Source organism: Acanthochromis polyacanthus, chromosome 3 (genome assembly GCF_021347895.1).
Source record: "Acanthochromis polyacanthus isolate Apoly-LR-REF ecotype Palm Island chromosome 3, KAUST_Apoly_ChrSc, whole genome shotgun sequence".
In the NCBI taxonomy this organism is placed as follows: domain Eukaryota; kingdom Metazoa; phylum Chordata; class Actinopteri; family Pomacentridae; genus Acanthochromis; species Acanthochromis polyacanthus.
Window position 1 is genome coordinate 13927068 of NC_067115.1, and position 21821 is coordinate 13948888.

The 21821-nt window shown below is 40.2% G+C and overlaps 1 protein-coding gene across 1 annotated transcript in view; it reads right to left on the reverse strand.

The window, feature by feature from the left end:
* Window positions 1-4675: 4675 nt before the first annotated feature.
* The window catches only part of cnnm2b (cyclin and CBS domain divalent metal cation transport mediator 2b), a 50848-nt gene continuing 33702 nt past the window's right edge, over window positions 4676-21821 (reverse strand). The window contains exons 2-8 of the mRNA XM_022205833.2: window positions 21263-21406; window positions 19463-19600; window positions 17153-17322; window positions 12740-12833; window positions 9936-9998; window positions 7682-7860; window positions 4676-6095 (exon numbers count right to left, since the gene is read on the reverse strand). Coding sequence (XP_022061525.2) covers window positions 5814-6095; window positions 7682-7860; window positions 9936-9998; window positions 12740-12833; window positions 17153-17322; window positions 19463-19600; window positions 21263-21406 — 1070 coding nt within the window. The 3' untranslated portion in view covers window positions 4676-5813. The remainder of the gene's footprint in view (window positions 6096-7681; window positions 7861-9935; window positions 9999-12739; window positions 12834-17152; window positions 17323-19462; window positions 19601-21262; window positions 21407-21821) is intronic.

Here is a 21821-nt window from a genome sequence, read left to right on the forward strand (position 1 = left end):
CTGTTTTTATGTTATTGTTGTTATCAGCACTGAATCGTGGTCAACATAATTTGCCTTTTTTGATCTCGACAAACCAATGCCAGTTACCTAAAAATACAAAATGTGAATTACCTGACTGCCTCGGTGTTCATACCCTAAAAGTGACTCACCTAGTTGAACACAGGAGCAGCCTGTAGGTGCTGTAAGTCACAGAGTTAAATGGAGACTCTGCAAACAACAACTGTTGCTGCTCTTCACCAGTCAAAGCTTGTGAGAGTGGTAATGAGAAGAGACTCTGAAGTCAACTGGAAGAAGGTTCTTTGGTCTAATGAGACCGATACTGAGCTTTCCAAACATCAGACTTGATGCTGTTTTTGACTAAAACCAAACATTGCACATCATCACAAACACATCCATCATCAAGCATGATGGTGGAAGCACCATACTGTGGGGATGCTTCTCAGGATCGGGCCCTGGAGGGCTTGTAAAGGTAGAGGGTAAAATGAATGCAGTCGCATACTGGCAAATCCTGGTTCCCAGCCTGTGACTTCTCCTCAAACTGTGACTTTGAACAAGATTTTGTTTTCTAGTGATACAATGACTTAAAACAGCCACAGCTCCACAGAAATGGTCACCACTCTGCTGCTACAAAGGGGCAAGTTGGAATATTGGAGGAATTCAGACACACATGTTTGCACCAGCAACCAATTCTGTAAAATAATAATGACAAAGAAAGCCCCACCCTGCAAGCTGACAGAATTGGTTGCTTAGATTTGTGAAAGAGGAAACCCCAGAAATCTGAATCCGCGTTTTTAAGACACTCGTCAGAACATTGGAGCTTAAAAGTGTAATTGCACAGCCATGGTTCTGGCTGGTGTTTTGGACATGATCTGTCTTTGAGTATAAAACAAACCAAAAAATGATAATATGAATATATCAACAATGTAAAAAAATTAGATTTTCCTCAATGGGGATCATTCAAGCAAAGCTATGATAAAATAGCTGAAAAGCTACGACTTATGGCTGTTGGGGCTAGTGCGAGTAAGAGTAGCTGCTAGAATGAAGCAGCAGAAAGTAAAGCACAATCCTGTGCAATATTGTATTTTATAGAAAGATCAGAACCTGCCAAGCGTACTTATGTATATTTCTTTTTCTACTAATGTCCAAAACTCACCATAGTCACAAAGAATAATCTTTTCTTATCTGACATCAGATCAAATACAGCCGTAGCAATAACTGAAATAGTGGGTTTTGTTGTTGTTGTTGTTTCTGTACCCACCTTTAAATTTGTGAATGGAATGGAACTCGTAATTCTGGAAACCGTGTAATTTCTTGTAAAGTTATGAATCTATCGGAGAGCTGACAATAAAGGTTAAAGAAGCAGCAGAGCTTTACATTAATTACACGGAGCCACCATCTGTCTTGTCTGTTAATCATTCACTTTTTTATTAAACCACCAGCTGCAGGAGGCAATGGGAATGTTGTATTCAGGTGGAAGAAGCATTATGGACAGCACACTGGTTCAGTAGCAGCATTGGGATGAAAAACAGACCAGTTCAACACAGGCCTGCAAAGCATTCACGTGATCAAAGGATGACGGAGGACGTAGGAAAGAAGACAATATGTGTGTGTGTGTGTTTTCTGTATCACAGAATAATAAAATGATGTCGTCACAGCTGATGCTAGCCCCAGTGTTTCCTGTTGTCTGCTTCAGTTTTTCTCCTTCCCTCATCAGGCACTGAGATCTGCAGGCTTGTAAAGCAGACTTTGAATGTCACAATCTTACAGTGTGAATCTTTGCTTTTCTCTCTGGAGTGATTGTCCCTGCAGAGCAGAGCGGGGCCTGCTGCATAGGAGCACTTTCAAGTAAACAATAAACAACAGTGAAGGGCAGCTGCAAACAATGCAGACATACTCTATGTGTGGTTATACAACGGGGACGCCCCTCATGACTGAACAGATGGAGGAGCTGTTTGTCCATGTGTGCAGGCTTACACACTAACACGCACTCAAACAGTGAAAACACGAGGAAACAGCGACCACCAGTGGTAGCAGTCTGTAACTGAGGGTTAAAAGACAGATTCAGCTTTAGGACACTTATGCTGCCTGTAAAGCGGCAAATAACCTGCCAGCATACAGTACATATGTTAATGCACAGGCCGGGAAATGACATTCAAATAATTTTACAAATTAAAATGTACAACCTCTACAGATATGAAGCAGGCAGATGTATTCTACTCTAAGACTTGTGTAGCTTTAGGAAGAATTTCCAGCATCTTACAACTCATTCCTGTCTTTATGAGGTAAAATAGTCAGGCCAAGACAAAAAAGAAAGTGTTTCAGGAGATGGATAAACCCAGAGGGATGGATGCCACTCTCATGTCTCAATATGAAGACAATGGATTTGCTCAGCATGAAGGCGAATGCATATTAATTTATGAGTAGAAAAAGACAAGTTGTGATTTTTTTTTTTAGGGAACTATGTTCTGGAGTAATTAATAAGCCTTTTTCTTCTGGATTTGATGGTGGGGCTGTAGCAGACATGAGAGTGGTATAAATCTAGCTCAAAAGTATTCCACAAAGCTGTTCTTTAAAGGTATACCATGCAGGATATTCTAAAATGAATAATAATAAAGTCATATGAAGGCAATCCCTCTATTAATTATTATTAGTGATTCACCTGGATGGTATGACTGTATATTTATCTGCAGAAGAGACTCTGCTTTCTCTGTGTATTTTATTCTGCAAAATATTGCCTCCACACTGCAATCAATGGCACTGCTGCTTTGAGTGAAAAGTGGGTGGATCACAAGACACTCCTTAGCCCTGTATGTCCCACCTCAACGGCAGGCCTTTTTAAAAAAAGAAAAAAATCTATTGCACGTATTCATAATGCAGTTCTTCCTGGTCAAAAAGAACATTTCAGCTATTCCCAATACCATTCTTCCTATCCAAAACTGTCATTTCAAAAATCTACATCCTGATTGCTCGTAGTTCCAAATGACATCACTTTCACCGTTCATTTGAATTGGGTTTTTCATTACAGATTTCTGCAAATGAATTATGGCTCGTATTAATTCTAGTTTCAGGTATCTACAGTTTAATTCTGAATAGTCATAATTAATTTCCCCTAACATCTCATATCTACCTCCTCTTTTGTTTTTTTTAGATATCTCCTATTAAGTTTGAACAACTTAGATTAACGCTTTAGGTATCTTGAACTAGAATTCTGACTAGTCCAAATGTAATTACTGATATCTTGAATTACAGTTTTGAAAAGGTGAAATGATGCCTCAGCTGTCACGTCAGAAACTACGGCAGAAGCAGCCTAAGTCGTTTGCTTTTCAAACACACTACAGCACCACAACCATCACCAGCATATAACAAGCCGTTTTACTGCCAGGTCAGAGCAGCCTTGTAGTTAATTTTGACCATGAATCTCTAACAAAGCTCTTTCTATTCAGAAACTCCTTGTCGATGAGCTCTTCCTACTTCATTCACTAACGATCTTCTTCACCACAGCAATGATGGGCAATATCTAATGTGAAGCCTCATGTGAGCAGCATCATGATGACATTTCAAATATCTTAAACTGTTATTTTGACTGAATTACAGACAAAACAAAACTGAATTACAGATACCTGGCATTTTGACTATTCATAATGACGTTACAGATATCGTAGATAAAAATCCCGATTAGTCCCAGCGTAATTAAAGCTACTCAAAATCCTTGTTGATGTCTATAATGTTAATTTCACTCAGTAAACTTCAGCTTTTAAGTGTTAAAACGGCTTGTCATGCACCTCAGCTCCACTCATGCGCCACCGTTTGTTCATTTTTAGATCAGCCAGGAGTCAGGCACTGCCAAAATGGCACTGAGCTTCAAAGGAAACCTACAGATGACATCATGGAGGGCTTGTCCATCTTTATATTCAGCCTATTCCTGCAACATTTAGGCAGTGTTCACTAACAGCGCTGATGATTCCTGCAAAGTATACCTTTAAATGTGTGCTCTTGAAATTGTAAAATAAACACAAATGGCTACATGTTGTCTGTGATAGAAGGAAAACAATATAAATATCTCTCTTTAATAGCAGCCACCACTGAAGAAGAATATTTTAGACTCTGATCTGAATTAAGTCAAAAAAATTTAAAGCATAGGTTATCATCTACAATAGCCAAAAGGAGTACAGCCTCTTTCATATTCACTGCTGTCCAAAAAAAACCACATCCTTCATGAGCAGAATGATCAGGCTACGTTCTACAGACATGCAAGTAGCACACATGCAGGAAAAGAAAAAAACATTCACAAACATAAACAGTGGAGAGAAAAAAAAAACATAGCTGTGTATCATTCATGGACACGTTTAATGTCGAGGTTGCTTTTTGTGACGTTGATGATGCTCAACATGTTAGATGAGGTCATTAATACTGTGCAATTATCAAGTTTGATTATGCGTAAAATTGACAAAAATAAAAGACACATAACCTCCAACATGCATAGATGCCGTGTTCAAGCCCACCCACCCCCGCCCCTTCCACCGCCGCCTGGCTAAACCCCGCCTCCCCTACCGCCCCCATCCCCCTGAACTACACTGTGGTGACAAGTTAAGGCTTAATGACTCCCGTATGAACAACTAGAAGACGCGTTTGAGGTCAAAAGATGCAAAAACATGAAAGAGACGAGAGGAGAAGGCGAGACTGACTAAGGACAGTTTTGCTTGCGGATGGCTGCAGTTTAGCATTTCTCAAAAACAAATATACATATACATACAGTACATACATACAAATATATCTGTCAATTTATAATACAGTGAATTTCTTTTTATTCATAATCATCTCTTAAATAAATTTCCGTTCATTGCACTTTGTTAAAATAATTAATTATATGATTTCTCTTAAAGGCAATAGTGTGATTTTTTTTTAAAGGTGAAAAAGATAGTGTACCATAAGCCTGATTTAAGATAATAGTAAAAATAACAAGATCTGTAATATACATACTGTATCTGTAAAAGACCCTCACCTCCTCATATACATGAATGGATGTTCATCCCCATATATGTAGCATGTCTCTTTTTGATATGACACTCATGCATGCTCGTCTGTCAGTCTGTGTCATATCATGTCCCCACACATACATATATACATACAATATTATAAAATAAATAAATACAGGAAAACATTCTTGGTTCGTGGTTTTTTTAACGGTTTCTTTCAAAGCGGTTTTTGGTGCAGTCTTAGACCAACCGTTGCTCTCTGCCTGTTTGGGTTTGAGTCCTTGCTGATGGAATCAACAGTCGACTGAGCCTCCCTGATCGATGAGCCGGTTCGGGGAGTTGCGTTTATTTCTGTGTTTGTGAATTGGAGTATGTTTGTGTGCAAAGACAGTGTAAAAAAAGAGAGGAGGGGGGACCAAAGTCTTTGGCCTGAGGAGAAAGTACAGCGAGTGTTGTGTTATGTGGTGTGTCTGTGTGTGCACTCTGTCGTCCTCTAGTCCAAGTCACCGCTATGAAAGTGTCAGATTGTCCCGAAAAATAGAAGCTCAGTCACAGGTTCTGTCCAAGTGCACCCTCCGTCAGAGGGTGTAGTACAGCAGGGATTCTGACAGCGTTCAGGTGGGGGGTGTTCAGGGTGACGCAGCACCCGTTTTCCCCCGCTGACCCCCTCTGTGAAAGGGTCTCACTGACTGACTGACTGACTGGGGGCTACTGGTTGGAGCAGGACCCTCACTCCACCCGCCTCCGCCTCCCCACTTTCCCTCATCTCCATCTATGCTGCCGCTCCGTGTGCGAGACAGGGTGGAGGGTCTGGGTCTCCACCGGGCGCGGCGGGGGCTAGATGGGTCCCTCGTTGTGGGTGCTGTGGTTGCTCCTGCTCAGGCCCACACAGTTCTGCTGCTGGTTGAGCAAGTGGGACGTCTCGTTGGCCACCGCGATAGCCACAGTGGGGGCCGTGCTCGTGGTGCTGGCCGTGCTCGTGACCACCACCGGGGTCTCCACGCCGTCGTGGAGCTCTGTCAGCGTGAGCTCAATCTTGGTGAACTCGCTGTCTGTCGACTGGGGAGTCTTGTCCATCCGCGACGCCATCACAGCGTTCTGGTACTGCTGGCGCGTTACCTAGGAAACGGTGGAGGTGGCGTCAGATCAAATGTCATAACAATTGGTTGTTTGATTAACTGCACCAGCTAGTTGGACTGGAACTGCGCGTTTGGTACATGGATATGCCACAAAGTACACTCGTTTTATTAAATATTTGCCAAGTACTGACTTTTTGACTGCACATAGCTGTATAAGGGTAAAACAGTAAAAATCAGAATGATGCTTTTAGCAGCCCTTAGTCAAGTGTTGTTAGCCATCCATTACCTGTTTCAGTGTCCACAGAAAGGACAAGCAGTCATTTTAATTTTTTCAGCATTACATGTCAAACATGGCGAGGCAGCCTTTCAAATGATCATGAAGCAATCACCTAATGGACCGTTTCTAATCACTTTATGATGTTTTATATCAATTTAATATCTGGGACAATAAAAATGTGTAATAAAACATCCTAATAAAGGATAATAAAATTACAAAGTGATTAATTGGACAGTGAAAAGGACTGACTGATTCTGGAAGATCAGTTTCTGCCCTGGTATTTTTAATATAAAAGGTTCACCAAAATAAAACACACTGATTTGTAGTCAACTTAAGGCTCATGAACAGGTTGTCACACAAACAGTACAGTGAGGTTACTCAGTGAAAAAAGACATAAAACTGACAAAACGGCTCTATGCTAATTTTCACATTTTGTGTTTTTGGTGACCTGACAAATGGTTAATACTGTTTACTACTGCATACAGGATACAGAGGAGTTTGTTTTTGGACAGAGCCTGACTGACTGACTGGGGGCTTTCTTTGCAATAGCTGGTTTGAAAAAAACCTAAAACTCCATTTAGAGATGATTAGCATCATGACAGTGGTTAATAGCTTTCTTTGATTAACCAGATTTTCTTCACCGAACTCTGTGGTGGCATCTGACGTGTCATTTGACGCAGAAAATAGATCACCTGTCACCTACATTGCCTATTTATTTTACGTGTCAATGCAGCAACTTACTGTATTTCTAACATGCCTTTTAAAGCTCTTAAACTCTGAACTTCATTCATTTAAACATGATATTCAAGAAATGTATGCAGGACTGACACTGACCTGTAATGCAGGAGGCAGAATACGTGAAATCACTTACATTTTTAGCTAAATAAGGTCAAATTAAAATCTGTTGACTGAACGTTCTCAGTGATAAATACTCATACATGAAGCACTTTTAAAATATCCAAGTGTTTTATTAGCTGCACTACCAGCAGTGGAAAACAGACTTGGCAGCAAATCAGAACCAAGCATGGAAACATATTTATGCATTTTCTGCATCACCAACTAAATGCTAGATAGATTTCATTTGCTGCGTGAAGCATAGTTTGTGCTGCTCATAAGAGTGAACCAGAACATTAAACAAATATAAACAATGAGCTAAAAGAGTCTTAAACAGTCTGTAGACCTGAAATGAACTGTAGCATCAGGTGATAATACTTTACCTCAACAAGCTCTATGTTTCACATTGTGGTCTTCTAATATAAAAATACTGAGTGGTGTAGAATACAACATACAACATTCAAGCATATGAATACACACGAGCCTATTTTCTGCTCACCTGTGTGTTTTCTCACCTTTATATACTGCAGGTCTGAGCGTGCTCTGACGGAGTAATCAGGCACGTAGATATGCAGGAAGGAGTTGAGCTGGTTGTTGCTGCTGCCCAGAGTCGGGGTGATGGCGTCTATACGATCACTCCTGTTCAGAGAGTCTGAGTGGTTCAGTCCAAATGGCCGCGGAGGAGATTTATTCTCTGTAAAGAGGAGAGAGAGCGGGACAAGATGTTTAACATCCAGGCAAGTGTGGGCAATGAGTCTACAGTTCTAACCTCTGTGGTGTGAAATCTGTCACACATTATTTCTACAAGGGAGGACTGAGAGAAAAAGGTGGGAAATGTGTTGAGATGCAACATAAGTGAATGGAGATGTGAAGCCAGTTAGGGACTCTTGCAAGGGGATTAAATGTATAATCTGAGAAGCTTTAGACTTGTTGAGTTGGTTTCCAATTCTTCCTATTTACTGTAAATACTCGAATGAGGTACAAATGTCACAGATTTATTACGTCACACTTCGTAGAAACACAGGTGGAGGAGTTCAAAAAGAGTATGCTTATGCAAGAACAAAATAAATACTTCACATCATCACAAACACACCAAGCCCACTGTAAAGCATGGTGGTGGCAGCATCATGATGTGGAGAAGCTCAGCAGAAGGCCTTAGAAGGCTTGCAAAGCTAGAGGCTCTAATGATTGCAACAAAGTATAGGACACCCCTGGAGCACAACCTGCAAGAGAACTGCAACTTGGGAAAAGATTTGTTTTCCAGCAAGATAATGACCCGAACATGAAGTCAAAGCTACACAGAAATAGTTTAAGGACAGTAAGGCAAAGGATCTGGAGTGGCTGAGTCAGAGCCCAAACCTCACTGCTACTTTTTTTAGGTACAGTAAATATTTTTCAAGTTTGCAATGTTTGGACAATAACTCGTTAATAACTAGTTGAGCTGCTCAGCAGCTAAGATCCTCTGTACTGGTGACATTTTTCCAGGTCAAGTGTTGGATATTTGCACAGATGCTTGCTGTGATGTATGGAAATCTAATTTCTATGTAAAGCTTCTAGTGAGGGGCGTTTCATACGGCATGTAATGAGTCGGTGGTCTCCAGTGATGCTGCTTCCTTCTATGTGCTGCCACACTGAAGACTTGCTCTGAGTTTTTTGTGTGTAACTTTTAATTAAAGCCAGATTATGTTTTCCACTTCTTAAAGAAGCCTAGTGAAAATCACACACAACAAAGTGGAAACGGCTTGGCCAACGCTAATGCTACTACGCTGACTGGAATGTATGTAATCCCATGTTGGAATATGTGTCTGTGTGTGTGAGAGAGAGAGAGCGAGACGCACTAACAGCGTGTGTGTTTGTGGACGAGTGTGTACGTGGGTGTTTGTGCGACAGTGTGTGTGTGTGTGTGTGTGTATGTGTGTGTTTGTGGACGAGTGTGTATGTGTGTGTGTGTTTGTGCGACTGTGTGTGTGAGTGTGTGTGTATGTGGGCAGACGGAACACAGTGGGCCAAAGACCTGGCATGTGAACTCTTGTGGATTAGTACTCCACTTTCTAGGGGCCACAGGGGCCAGGTCAATACAAAAAAGGCAATGTGTTGTGTCAAGAAAACACACTTAGTGCATTTATGTGCACACATACACACAGTCAAAGGTGCGCACATGGCACCGAACTGTGCGACAAAAAACACACAAAGAGGTGCACTGCAGGTCACTGCTAAAGACAGAAAGAAAGTGTATTATACTTTTGGTTTGCAGTTCTGTGCAAAGCGTTTGCAGTCTGAGTACATGGGCCTGTGCATGTGAACATATACGTGTGTGTCTTTGTATGTGCGCTCAGTGGTGTCCGGCAGGGGGCTGTAGCTGTAGGTCTTGTTTATGTAGTCGGCGGGTTAAAGGTTAGGGGCGAGCGGGGCGGAGCCTGGTTCTGCACTGGGGCCTCCAGTCTCCAACACCATTCAGCCACTTGACTAATGGCTCAGGGGATGAGAGCGTTAAGTCTCAGTCTGAATCTGTTTTCCTCTTTCGCTCTTTGTCTTTCACTTACACACACAGAAGTTTACAGTACATGTTGCATTCAGGGACAAACAGACTTCCACAGACATGGACCTGTTGACACAGAAGTACTCACGCAGGCAGACTATGAGGATTAACACGCTGAAACACACTTGTGTACGTACACACAGTAGGATAAACTGCATAATAATTTCAACAAAACGGTCACATAGCAACGACAGATTGGATGCATGTATAAACAGAAATGACCACTGTACCTGGAGATCCTGCTAATGATTCAGCCCTACTGACAGCAAATGTACGAGACAGGGACAGAGGCACTTGGGAGAAAGAGACAGAAGATACAAGAGAAGGACAAAAGAAGCAGGAAAGAAAAGAGAGAGTCTGTTAAAGTCGAGAAATAATCATTGCATACATACAAATAACACATTGGTGTCGTTTAGAGGCCAAGTTTCAAAGCAATCACTTGCTAGAAAGCAGCTGAAGATGACACACCATCATGTCTAATCACCAACTCTTTGATGTGATTTCTGAGTTGTAACTGCTGAGAAACTTCACAAACACATCAGGAGGTTCATTCTGCTACTTCACCAGTAGGTGTCTCTCAGATCCCACCGCCCAAATGAGTCACAACAGCTGAGAAACAGGAGAGTAGTTTATGAATGAACTGAATGAGTGAATCACTGGGTGACGCGTTCTCCTGATGTCTGCTCATGATGCTATGTCGACTCTTTACTGTAAGTGCAGCAGGAACGTTTGTGAGCAAGACTGGGAAATGGCTGGAATTTTGCTCCTGGCTCAAAAACAATACCCTTCATTGCTTACCTTTTCAAACTATATAAAAGTGTTATTAAGAGACATTTTTCAGAAGTTAAATACTGCCTGAATCAGCATCTCCCAACCCTTTTAATCTCTGAATCAGACGGACTCAAAACCTCTTCAGCAACACCACCTCTCATGTTGAAATGTGTTAATTTGAACCTGTTTTAAATAGGATTTTATTTAACATTTACTTAAGCGTAGATGGATGCTGTTAAAATATTATTTCATGCAGTTGATAGGTCAATGTTTAGGTCAGTTTGGTCCTTAGTTTCAGCTAATGTAACTCTGGTACTCTGGTGGGTTCCTCGGTCTCTCTGGGTGGTAGGTGACTACAGTCTGAATAATGGACTTTAATCAACACAGCAGGACAACAAGAACTCCACCTTAATCTCTGCAGCACATGTTCTTTGGACATTGTTACATTCACATTTGTCCCACCAGAAACAACGGCACCCAGGAACCAAAATTACTCTCAGACAAGGGATTGGAAAATAACCTTCTTAAATGTTACATGTATAAATATGTACAGTATAGTGCTCCAATTAATAACAAAACCATTAATTATATAATAAGCTCAGCTGTGCCAAGCCCTAAAATAATAATGCATATCTTTTAAGGTAACATAAATTAGTCTGGTAAAACTGCAACATTAAAATCACCACAATGTGTACAGTAACTACGGTTCTATTGCGTATTTTAACGTCTACCCATTAGTTTCAGGTTTTAACTTAATTCATACTCGCAGCTGACAGTTTTTACTACTAGCCATATTTGTAGCTAATCGTGTTCAGCCGTTCATTGCTTTTAGGTCACATTTCATCTGTTTATCTGTACTATTAGCTAAACGTTTCAACCATTAGTCAGACTTTTTGGTAGCTATATAAACCATTTATTCTCTTTTTCACCATTATTTATCTGTTTTAATCATCTATGCATTCCTTTTGCCCATCTGTTTCCACTGCTTATCCATTCCTTGTAATGGATTAACGTTTTTGCTCAATCCTGTTCAGCTCCACTCTATTCATTGATTAAATTATAATTAGGTTTTTTTGTTTTTACATGGGTTGAGCCAATCGTTCCCCCCGAGATACTTGGTCTTTTGAAATCGGACCTTTTAAGTGAGAGGTCATTATCTGTCTGTTTCATTCTAAATTGGACCATAATGTACTGAATGAACATTGCATTGCATTCACAAAGTCTTGAAACTAGCAACTGAGACCATAAACTTCCTGGAAAAATGTTTACTGAGGTTACATTTCAAGACAGAAGCAGGGAGATTTTCTCATAGCAGTTGAACTTCTTTTGCAACTAGACAAGTCGCCCCCTGCTGGCTGTCAGAAACAATGCAGGTTTATGGAGCTTTACTTTTCAGTGGCTACCATAGACTGTATATAAAGATGGACGTAGCATCTGGCTCCAAAAATGAAGCCAACCCGGAAGTGTCAAAAACTTGCAATATCACGCCGTCCGCTAGGGTTGGCTCCAAAAAGCTTTTTCTCCATAGACCCCAATTCATTTTTGGAAAAAATAAAATTTGATAGACTGATTTTCTACAGCTCAGGATTTTTTTTCCCCGTTAGTTTTCATGGTCAAAATGAGAGATCAGGTGGCCGATCTTAAAATAAATCAATACTGAATTTTAAATAAATCGTTAAAGTTGGCGGAGCCAGGGGGCGTGGCTATACTTGATTGACAGTCCCACTGACTGGTCCTGCCCCGAGTTGCTCTCTGGTCCAGCCTGTTTGATGACGCTTTTTACGTCACTGGCTCCAAAAAAAATCCAAAATGGCGACCAGGAAGTAGCAAAATCCGGGCTTCATTTTCTCGGCGTTGAAACCAACGAGTGACGTCACGGTTAGTTTACGCCTGGTGGCTACATTATCTTTTATGCTCTAATTACAAGAAGGAATGTATGATGTTGGCATAATTTCAATCAGACATCATCTAAGCAAGTCAAAGTAAAAAGAAAAGAGAACAAAAACTAAGCAAGCTCCCAGTTTAGGCTTTAAAAAGCTGTTTCGAACATATTTTGACTAATACTAGACAAAGTTTTAATGTTTGATATCCAGTCCTGCATGTTATTATTATTCACAATAATATACAGCAGATCTCAGTGTGAAGGATACACACAAAGGGGCATTTTAACATAATAACCATTAACTATGTGCTCATTTTACCCATGTTGAAATGATTAAAAAAAAATGTGACTAATCATTCAAGTTTAGACAAGAGATCTCACCTGGCGAGGCTGTCAGTGCCATCATCCCATAGAAGGAGAACGGTCCCGCTTCAAACTTCATCCCCTCTTTTCCTGCCTCCACTTCCACTTTCCCCTGTGAGATCAAGAGAAAGTGTTCAACACATTATTATTGAAAATATATATCTTCACAGCTTTGTTACACCAAAAGTTACAATTCATTTACTCAGTATTACACTTAGATAATTTCTACTGTCCTCTGAAAGGGTGTGTGAATGTTGGTGCGTCATTGTGTCGATTACAGTATATTTCCTTCAGCCCTTCTATCTAGGATTTCCGCTACAGCTTTGCAATTCCACTTTCACCGTATTCAAAATCTTTTGAATCTTTTCCTGCTCAGATATATTTATTCATCCTGCCCGTGAGTTTAGAACAAATCCACCTCGCCCTCCCTCTTTCCTCTCCTTTTTACTCCTTGTAGAAAATCCGTTCTCTGTTTAATAGCTCCCAATCTGCTCCTAAGCCTGGTCTCCAGGGCAGTGACCCTGCACTTGTCCAGGCTGGACCTCATTTGATCTGAGGTTAATATACATGTCGAGAATATATGTGGAAAAAGAAACAACTTTGCTCTATGTATCGTCATAGAGAGAAGACTTTTCGCTCCGCTTTAGGAACAGTTCTTTGGGACTTGGGAGCAAATCATAAAGACAGCAGACATTCAGGGCTGTTTTCAAACTGTGGAGTCAAACTTCCTCACATCAGCAGCACTTGATTGGATCTGCTTTTTGAATGTACAACTGTTATATAAATGTTTATGTTTTTCGGTACAAAGAAATTTACTTATTTGACTTGAAAACTTGGAAATACACACTGTGCAGCATATTTCATTTAGTATTTACAGGACCTTTGCTTTTTGTGCACTAATTATACAGTAAATGTGAAAATAAGAGTCCTCCAACAAACCAGGTGGAAGTCTTTGCAGAGAACAGAACTACTTTTTTTAAAGGTAGTGTCTACAGATACGGACCCGTACCCGTAGCCTGTGGCCTAGTACAGATGCTACGGGTATGGGTCCGTACCCGTAGCATCAACCTAATGGAATCAAATAATGACTTTCATTATCTTTGGTTTCTGTCCAACAGAAAAGCTTAAATTATTAGTTACAGAAGTTTTTCTGGATTTTTTTCAGTGACAGTCAAGTGTTTTGCTAGCATGATCATACGCTGTTTTTTATATGCTACAATGCCTATCATGAGTGAAATAAGCAGTCAACATCATGGCTGAGCAGCTCTGCCTCGATGCCAGAATGTACCCATGACAGTCTCAAAAACACAAATTAACAAACTTAAGGAAACAGTCATATCAACATTGAGTCTCTGACTCGAAAATGTATTTCTGCATTGCTCCAAAATAAATATGGGTGGTGCAGAGTACTTTAACAGCGTTCGAACAGAGTTGTAGGTGAGCCGGTGTGCTCCAGCCGCAGGGAGTGGAGAGGGAAGAGTGAAGAAAGAGGTGGGGAATTCACAGATCTGCACATTTTTGAGAAAGCAGTAGTATAGAGGTACATCTAAGTCATTTTAAGGCATGAAGGGCAATTTTATTGGAACAAAACTTCAAAATATGTGGATGACTTTTAATAATAATTTTAATGAGATGATGTTTAACCCTCCTGTTGTCGTTATTTACGGACACCAAAAAATATTGTTTCTGTGTCTGAAAAAAAATCCAAAAATTCAGCAAAAAAAATCCCAGAAATTCCTGAAAACTTACAAAACCTTCAGAAAGAAAATTCCAATAATTCCTTAAAAGTTTCCCTTCAAAGTTTTATAAAAAAAAAAAAAAAATCCCCCGAATTTGGCAAGAGAATTCTTGTAAATATTTTCAAAAAATGTGTAAAAATCTTCCCAAAAAATCCTAAAAATATCTAAAATGATTACATATAAATCAGTAAAACTTTTGATTTTTTTCTTTAAGAACATTCACAAAAAAATCAACCAAAATCCAGTGAAATTCGCTGGATTTTGGTTGATTTTTTTTGTTTGGTGAATGTTCTTAAAGAAAAAATCAAAAATTTTCCAAAATTTTCCAAAAAAATTTCCAATAATGTTGAAAATGTGGACATCAGAAGTTTCACTGTGAAAATACATTTTTGTCCCACATTTTAAAACTTTAAAACGGGTCAATTTTGGCCCGCAGGATGACACAAGGGTTAAAAGGTTAAATTAAATTATTGGTAATACACAAATTCCACATCGTTCTCCATTTATTTTCAGTTGCTATGCACAGTAATTGATTAATTTCTGAAGCAGATTTTAGATGTGCAGTATGTAGATGATACGTTCATATGCACCACTGTTCAAATATAAGATTTGAATCCTTTACATCAATTTCACGTCCCATCAGAGAGTTGTTCCAAATTCATTGCACCGCATGACGAAAACCTCAAACACACAGCCGCAGTCATAAAAAATTATCTTTAGTCACGAAAAGAACAAGAAGTCCTGCAAATGATGGTCCACCCCTGACCTCGACATCATGGAGTCAGACTGGGATTACATGAACGGACAGAGGACACGGCAAAGCACCGTAAAAAAAAACAAAAAAACACTGCACAGGCATCCCTAAAGAACTGCTGCTGTTTAGCAACTGACCTTCACCCTGCATATTTATTGGATTTTTGTTTTCCTGTGTTTCTGTGCACTTCACGTCAAGTTGATAGACAAGAATTATTAGGGGCATAATTGTTTTGTAAATCATCCTCACTTTGCTTTAAATGTTTTTTGCACATTACTCCATGTGTCCACTAGAACACTTTCCTCAGTTTCTACCCAGCAGTTGCAGCTGTGTGGTCTAACATTTAATGCCAAACGTGCAGCGCAGAATTTTTGACTCCCCCTTCTGGCCGTCAAAGTAATTACACAATCAGTGTCATCGCTTCCGTTTTAAGACTGTAAACGTGAAGTTTCTTTTCTATTTGAAACATCAGAGATTATTATTTTTTTGGACGCATCCTAGGTAGTTCCACCGCATTCCTAGAAGCTGTAGCCTACTCCGTTTATCTACAGTTGTGGCAAACCAATCACCGCTGGTTCATGTAAAATGAGCCAGCGTGGGAATGTTTCCCACAGACACCACATTTAAAAAGTCCTGTATACTCCAAAATACAGAGAGATCTTCCAGGCACTGGCAGATTTTAATCCGCATTGTGTGAACTTGTTTGGCAAGGGCTCGGATGTAACGGATGTTCATTTATATGTAAAAGTCCTTCACTCCGGATTTAAGAGAATTATCTGTTTGCTTTTCCTGCAGAACTTGTTGGAGGTTAATTAGTCAAATATAAAGATTAGTGGACAAAGAATTGAGTGGTTTCCAGAATTAAATATTTCAGATTCCGGTCTACAATTTTGGAAAAATGTTAAAATGATGAGCAAATTTGAATGTATTTAGTTTGTTTACACTTTAATACTGGAAAAAGTTACCTGCATTCCAGGGTTTCGTCAAAATCCCTTTTAAACATCTACAACAATCAGTTCTCTTATGACGACATATAAACCTGAAATTAAAAACTTAGACGGTCGGCTGGTAAAATCACACCATTGTGATGCTCCTAATCTGCTAAGGGATCTGGTAGTTTCATTCATTCTCATTTTTGACAGGTTTTTGTTTTTCTGTTCTTCAGAACTGAGTGGGATCATTTTAAACTCACACAAAATATATATTTATTGTCATGAATAATCCGGTTTGATTTTGATTCACGGTACCTTTTCTGTGTCACTGTAAATTCGGCATTGTTTGAGCCGTTGTTTGCGGTACTTTCTTGTTGAGTTTTGTGCATTTGTGTTGTTCTGTCTGTCTTTTATTGCAATTTCCATGCATTTTAAAAGCCCATCTAGGGACTGGCATTTTAAATTATCTCAGTTTCTATAAATGCTGTGGAATGTTGCAGTAGTACATTAAAATGTTGTATCTCTGAAGTCAGACATTTTTATTACTAATGAACTGTTTATCTATAGTATTATTGCTTGTTTTAGTCTGAAATGCCCTGCAGTACAGTCATACCATGCATACCTTGAGCGGCCGCTGTGGGAACAAACCCCTGCAGAACAGCTCAGTTAGATGGATGACTGTGCTGAGAAAAGTGAAAGACGAAGGAAAACAATAGCTTGTCGTTTCTAGTGTGATTATGTAGTGTGGTGTTCTTTGTGCAGCTGCAGTGACGACACGAGTTGTAAAAGATTTTTTTTTAAAAATACTGCATTCCTATTTTAGAAGAATTGGGTACAAATACTGTAATTAGTTTCTTCATAATAGCCCTGAATGAAATAAAAGTGACACAAACTGATCGATTCATGCTGTCGGTCCATTCTGGTCCATGAATCATCGAATTTCAGTTCTTTTTTTAGGAACACTCATGACGCATCCTTCACTTTGCACCTCAGTGGGTCCACACACCTGCAGAATGAGGATGAAATAATCCACGGGCTTGTTCCTGTGGAAGAGGTAGTGCTCTGCTGCTCGCTTGTTCTTCTCGTCGTATTTCAGCTCCTGGATGACGTTTGGGTGCTTCAACAAGCGCAGCAGAATCTTTTCTGACATCTGCACCGGTGCAAATGGCTCAACCTCTGAAGAGCCGGAGAGACAAAAAGACTGTTGGAGAGGCAAACCATTTAAATTGTTATGGCATGACTTTCTGTACACAAAATAATATTCTATACTTTTTTTTGTCAACTTGTTGTCAAAAACAATCCTGTTGCTTGTGTAGTGGATGCCTCGTGTCTGATGTGACAGTTCTGCTTCCTCAGAAACTACTTGACAACTTTTGTAATTTTCTAAAACTGATGATGTGTGATGGTGAGAAATGAGCCAGAGTTTTAGCTTCCTGATATAACAACACTGTGTGTCTTTCAGTTTGAAAATGTGAACCTCATAGTGCCACCTTTTTACACCGCCTTTGAGTGTGGCTATTTGGAACAATTATAATCCTAAAGTCTTGCCTTCTGCAGCACATATTGCATGAACTTGTTCTTTACAAGAATAAAAGATAAAAACAATTATCCAGTTTTTGTCCAAAAATTACTACACATCAGAGAGCCTCAGTGTTGGACTTGATGACAGTACAGCTGCTGCAGAGAGTCAGCATCAATGTGTTTTTTTAACTCTTTTTTTCCTAAAAGGCTTCATTTCATTTAAATGAAAGTTTCAACTCTGCATCAGTTTTCTGCATCACGGTGTAAGTTGGTTTTGGCACAAGTCATTCATCAGTTTTATCAAATAGCAGCTGCAGCAGAGCTCAACTCAGTTCAATGTCAAATTTTCCAATGACCAAAGACACTGAACATATCACAGAACAAAAACAGAGTTTGTACACTGTGCAGGAGCTACTCTGGAAGATGCACCAGCAGAAAAGACAAAACCACCATACCTGTTGTCATTTCATTAATAGGCAAGAGCTTTTCATTTACTTTTGTATTTGGAGCTACAAAATAGTGTCATGCAGCTCAAAACAGAAAAAACAGCTTAATTGAAATGGTTGATTTGGTTTTCTGAAAAATAGTGAAAAGATGAACCAATAGAAACATAATGTTTTGTGGCAGCTCTAGCTCACACGCTCAGACTGTCCCATTGCTGTAATTCTTACAAATATATCAAAACTGTCTGTAAGTAGTCCCAAACAAATGCACAGTGTTCATCTGTTCTAGCTTCAATATTGAAATGATAGAACAGATAATTATATATAAAACGTGACCCATTTTAAAGATTGATGTCTTTAGTATGAGAACAGCAAAAAAGGGTTAGATGGTCTAGTTCTTTAAAAGATGACAGAAATCTAAAACATTGATAACCTTGTGCTGCTGCCAGTATTTCATAAGCTACTACTGCATGTGAGCAAACCACAAACTTGTTGAGAAGTTTTAAATGAGGTATCCTCATCGTGACTGGTCTGCCTCAACCACCTATTGGGCCAATCAGCTCCTTCAACTCAGTAGCGGTGATATGTGTCAGCTGGCTGCTGGCTCCACCACCAGGAACTAAACTCCCTAATAGCCTTTAGAGGAACTTAATCAACGCTTAGCTGCTAGGTCAAAGTTCTAAAGCAAATCCAACTGCTATGAGGCATAGTGAACCACCACTGCTGCTGCTGCTGCTGCTGCTGCTGCTGCTGTAGTAGGACTGGGATATTCTGCTGCCTGTTCTGAAATCCATTTCCCAAGGGAAAGCGGGTAAAATATTTCACATTTTACACTAGTAAGTACACAAGTATGTCGACTTGTGTGAGAACTGCGACCATAGGCCAAAAATGCTGGACGTGATGTCATTGAGGAACGAGTGTAAACAAACAGGGTGGTGTTTTTAAAGCTGTGAGTTAAGATCCCCACATGTAACCTTCAGTGCATGACATGCAAGCAAATAAATGCTCGCGTTTTTTGGATCTGCAGACATCCCGTGCCGTGCTCAAAAGAGGCCTTCCACCTCTTCTCACACACACACACACACACACACACGCATACACGCACGCATACCAACACGCTTGTTGTGAGTCCTCACACAACTCATTCCCTCACACACAACAGATACTCATTCTACACACATACTCGCTCCTCCTCCTCCTCCTCTCTACACCCACTTGCCCAAAACTCAAAGACCGTACGGGCACATGTACACACAAACAGGCCGCACTCACAAACACACACACACACTTTCCCCGCAGTGAGGGGCTGAGGGCACACTGGGGGAAGTCAAGCAGCAATGCAGCCCACTTGCCTGTTGCTAGGAAACGCAGGGTAGCCAGCAGAAGCTGAGGTGATATTTTAACCTTCATTTCATTGTCAGTAGGCTTGAAGGCCGAGAAATCCTGCTTCCTTTCCCGATGGGTGATTTTCTTCTTCGTCTTGTTGTCAGCTGAGGAGGGAAAATGAAAAAGTCGGGCGTAAGACACAAAACTTCTTCTGCAACAGGAAAAGGTCACTCTACAGACAACGAGCCAGTCGTCCCGGGTCACAGGGTGACTAAACTGGAGTTACCCAAAGCTTATTGCTTTTTCCGGAAACATAGCAGTGGCGTCTTTCTGAGAACTAAAGGAGAGCTATAGGGGGCTACGTTCTCACCACATTGTTAGCATTTCTGAAAGCCGTATGTATTAGGGCAACAAACAGACTGGCACGTACTCAGCAGGCCCTGCCTGATACCACTGGAGGTGTAACAATTAAAGGCAACACAGTTTGGTGTGATACATGAAAAAGTTGGAGGTGATGTAAGCTGGGAGATGTGAAATAAACAAGAGAATCTCCTAAATGAAAAACATAAAGCATCTTTATCTCTTCATATAACTGAAGAGTAAAGGAGTCTTCATCTAGAGTAATATTCTCAAAACAGATGAAAACCAAGAGGATTAAAACATCCTGATACAAGATGATTTTACACTTCTTGTCACTCAAAGGCAAGAATCCTCAGAGAATGATCACCTTGGCTTTACGAAGCTTTTTAGATAGACATTCTGTATTTTTGGCTGCCAGTTTTACTGCCTTGGCAGAGCCGGCAGCTTTTCAGCAACAGCGACTGCATCCTGAAGTAACCACACGGTACCAAACGGCAAACAGAAGTTAATGACAAGCTGGTCAACATGTAGCTGCTAGAGAAGCAAATATTTTCCCTGAAGCTGGGGGAAACCAAACCAGAGCAAAAAAGGGAGGGGAATACTGGATTTATTGTGCTTTTACTGTACATTTACAACAAATGGAGAACATTTATGTCAAGTTTTTCCTCCCAGAACAAGCTGTAAATGCAATATTACCATGTACAATATGTTTTGTTGTACTGCTAACTTACACTGCCTCACATTAATCAGTCACATTAATTGCTTAAGAATGCACAATATTGTATTTTTGCTCAAATGCCAATATTTCCCTGCTCATTTTGTCAGACTGCCAATATTGGTACCAGTACATGTGTATAATTTCTCACCTAATTTCAGAAAACATAAAGTGTCTTCTATAGTGGAACTAAAGCACTATTATGTCTATTCTGGTAGTGATGTCTCACTGGCAGGTGTAGACATAAAATACAAAGCTTTTCAAATCTGACCATTCACTTGCAAAACAGGAAGCTGCATCAACATACACCTGTAACACGCCATATTCATTTTTTTGTAACATCTTCAAATAAACCTGCAATGTTTTTGCGTGACAGGCCTTTATTGGCCGACACCAACGATAATACCGATATTAATATGAGCCCTTAATTTGTTAAATGCTCCACTGTGTTTACCAGCTTGTCCTTATATTTTTGCTTTTGCTATTTGATGGATCCCAGATTGGGTGCAGTGTGTGTTTTCACAGAGAACCTCATGGTTACATATGGAAACAGTGCGAATAAAAGTGGAGTTTGAGACCAAAAAACCAAAACAACGGGGCTGAATGAAGCTAAAATGCTCGGTCACTGAGGGAGACTGTAGAGCAGGCTGATAATTCTCATCTAGTTTGTTCCTGCCTGTTTAAAATCTCATGGTCTCATTTGATCCGTTGTTAAAGTCTAAAGACTATGATCATTGCGAGGGGAACCTACTGTACAAGTCAGTCTCGTCCAGGATCTCTGACTTGATGATTTCTTCGATAACATCCTCTAGGGTGACGATACCCAGAACCTCGTAGAAAGGGTCTCCTTCACCCTCATTGTTCACCCGCTGAACTATGGCCAGGTGGGATTTTCCTAGAAAAGCACAGACACACACACACAAGTTAGGGTCATATAATCATAAAAACAGTTAACTTTAGGTCAGGCAGTGAGCAAAGGAACAAACAGGCAGGGACACACATGGCTCTTTATATCTAAAACGTACCAATCTGACATGTATCACAGACAAACGTTTTACGTAGAACGTTTTTTTGCTGTAAAAAAGTTACAATAAAAGTTAAATAGCTTCAGTGTCATGCCACTGAAGCTGCGGTAAGTATTGTAGCAATCCACATCACACAAGGGACAGGTGACACAAGGTGATGTGAACTCTTCTCATTGGCCAGGGATGCAGAACATAGTAGTTCAAGTGTTAAAGTGTTAACAGTGCCAGGAAAAAGTCCTCCAGCCAAACAGACAGACGGGCTGACAGTGGAAGAGTCCTAAATTT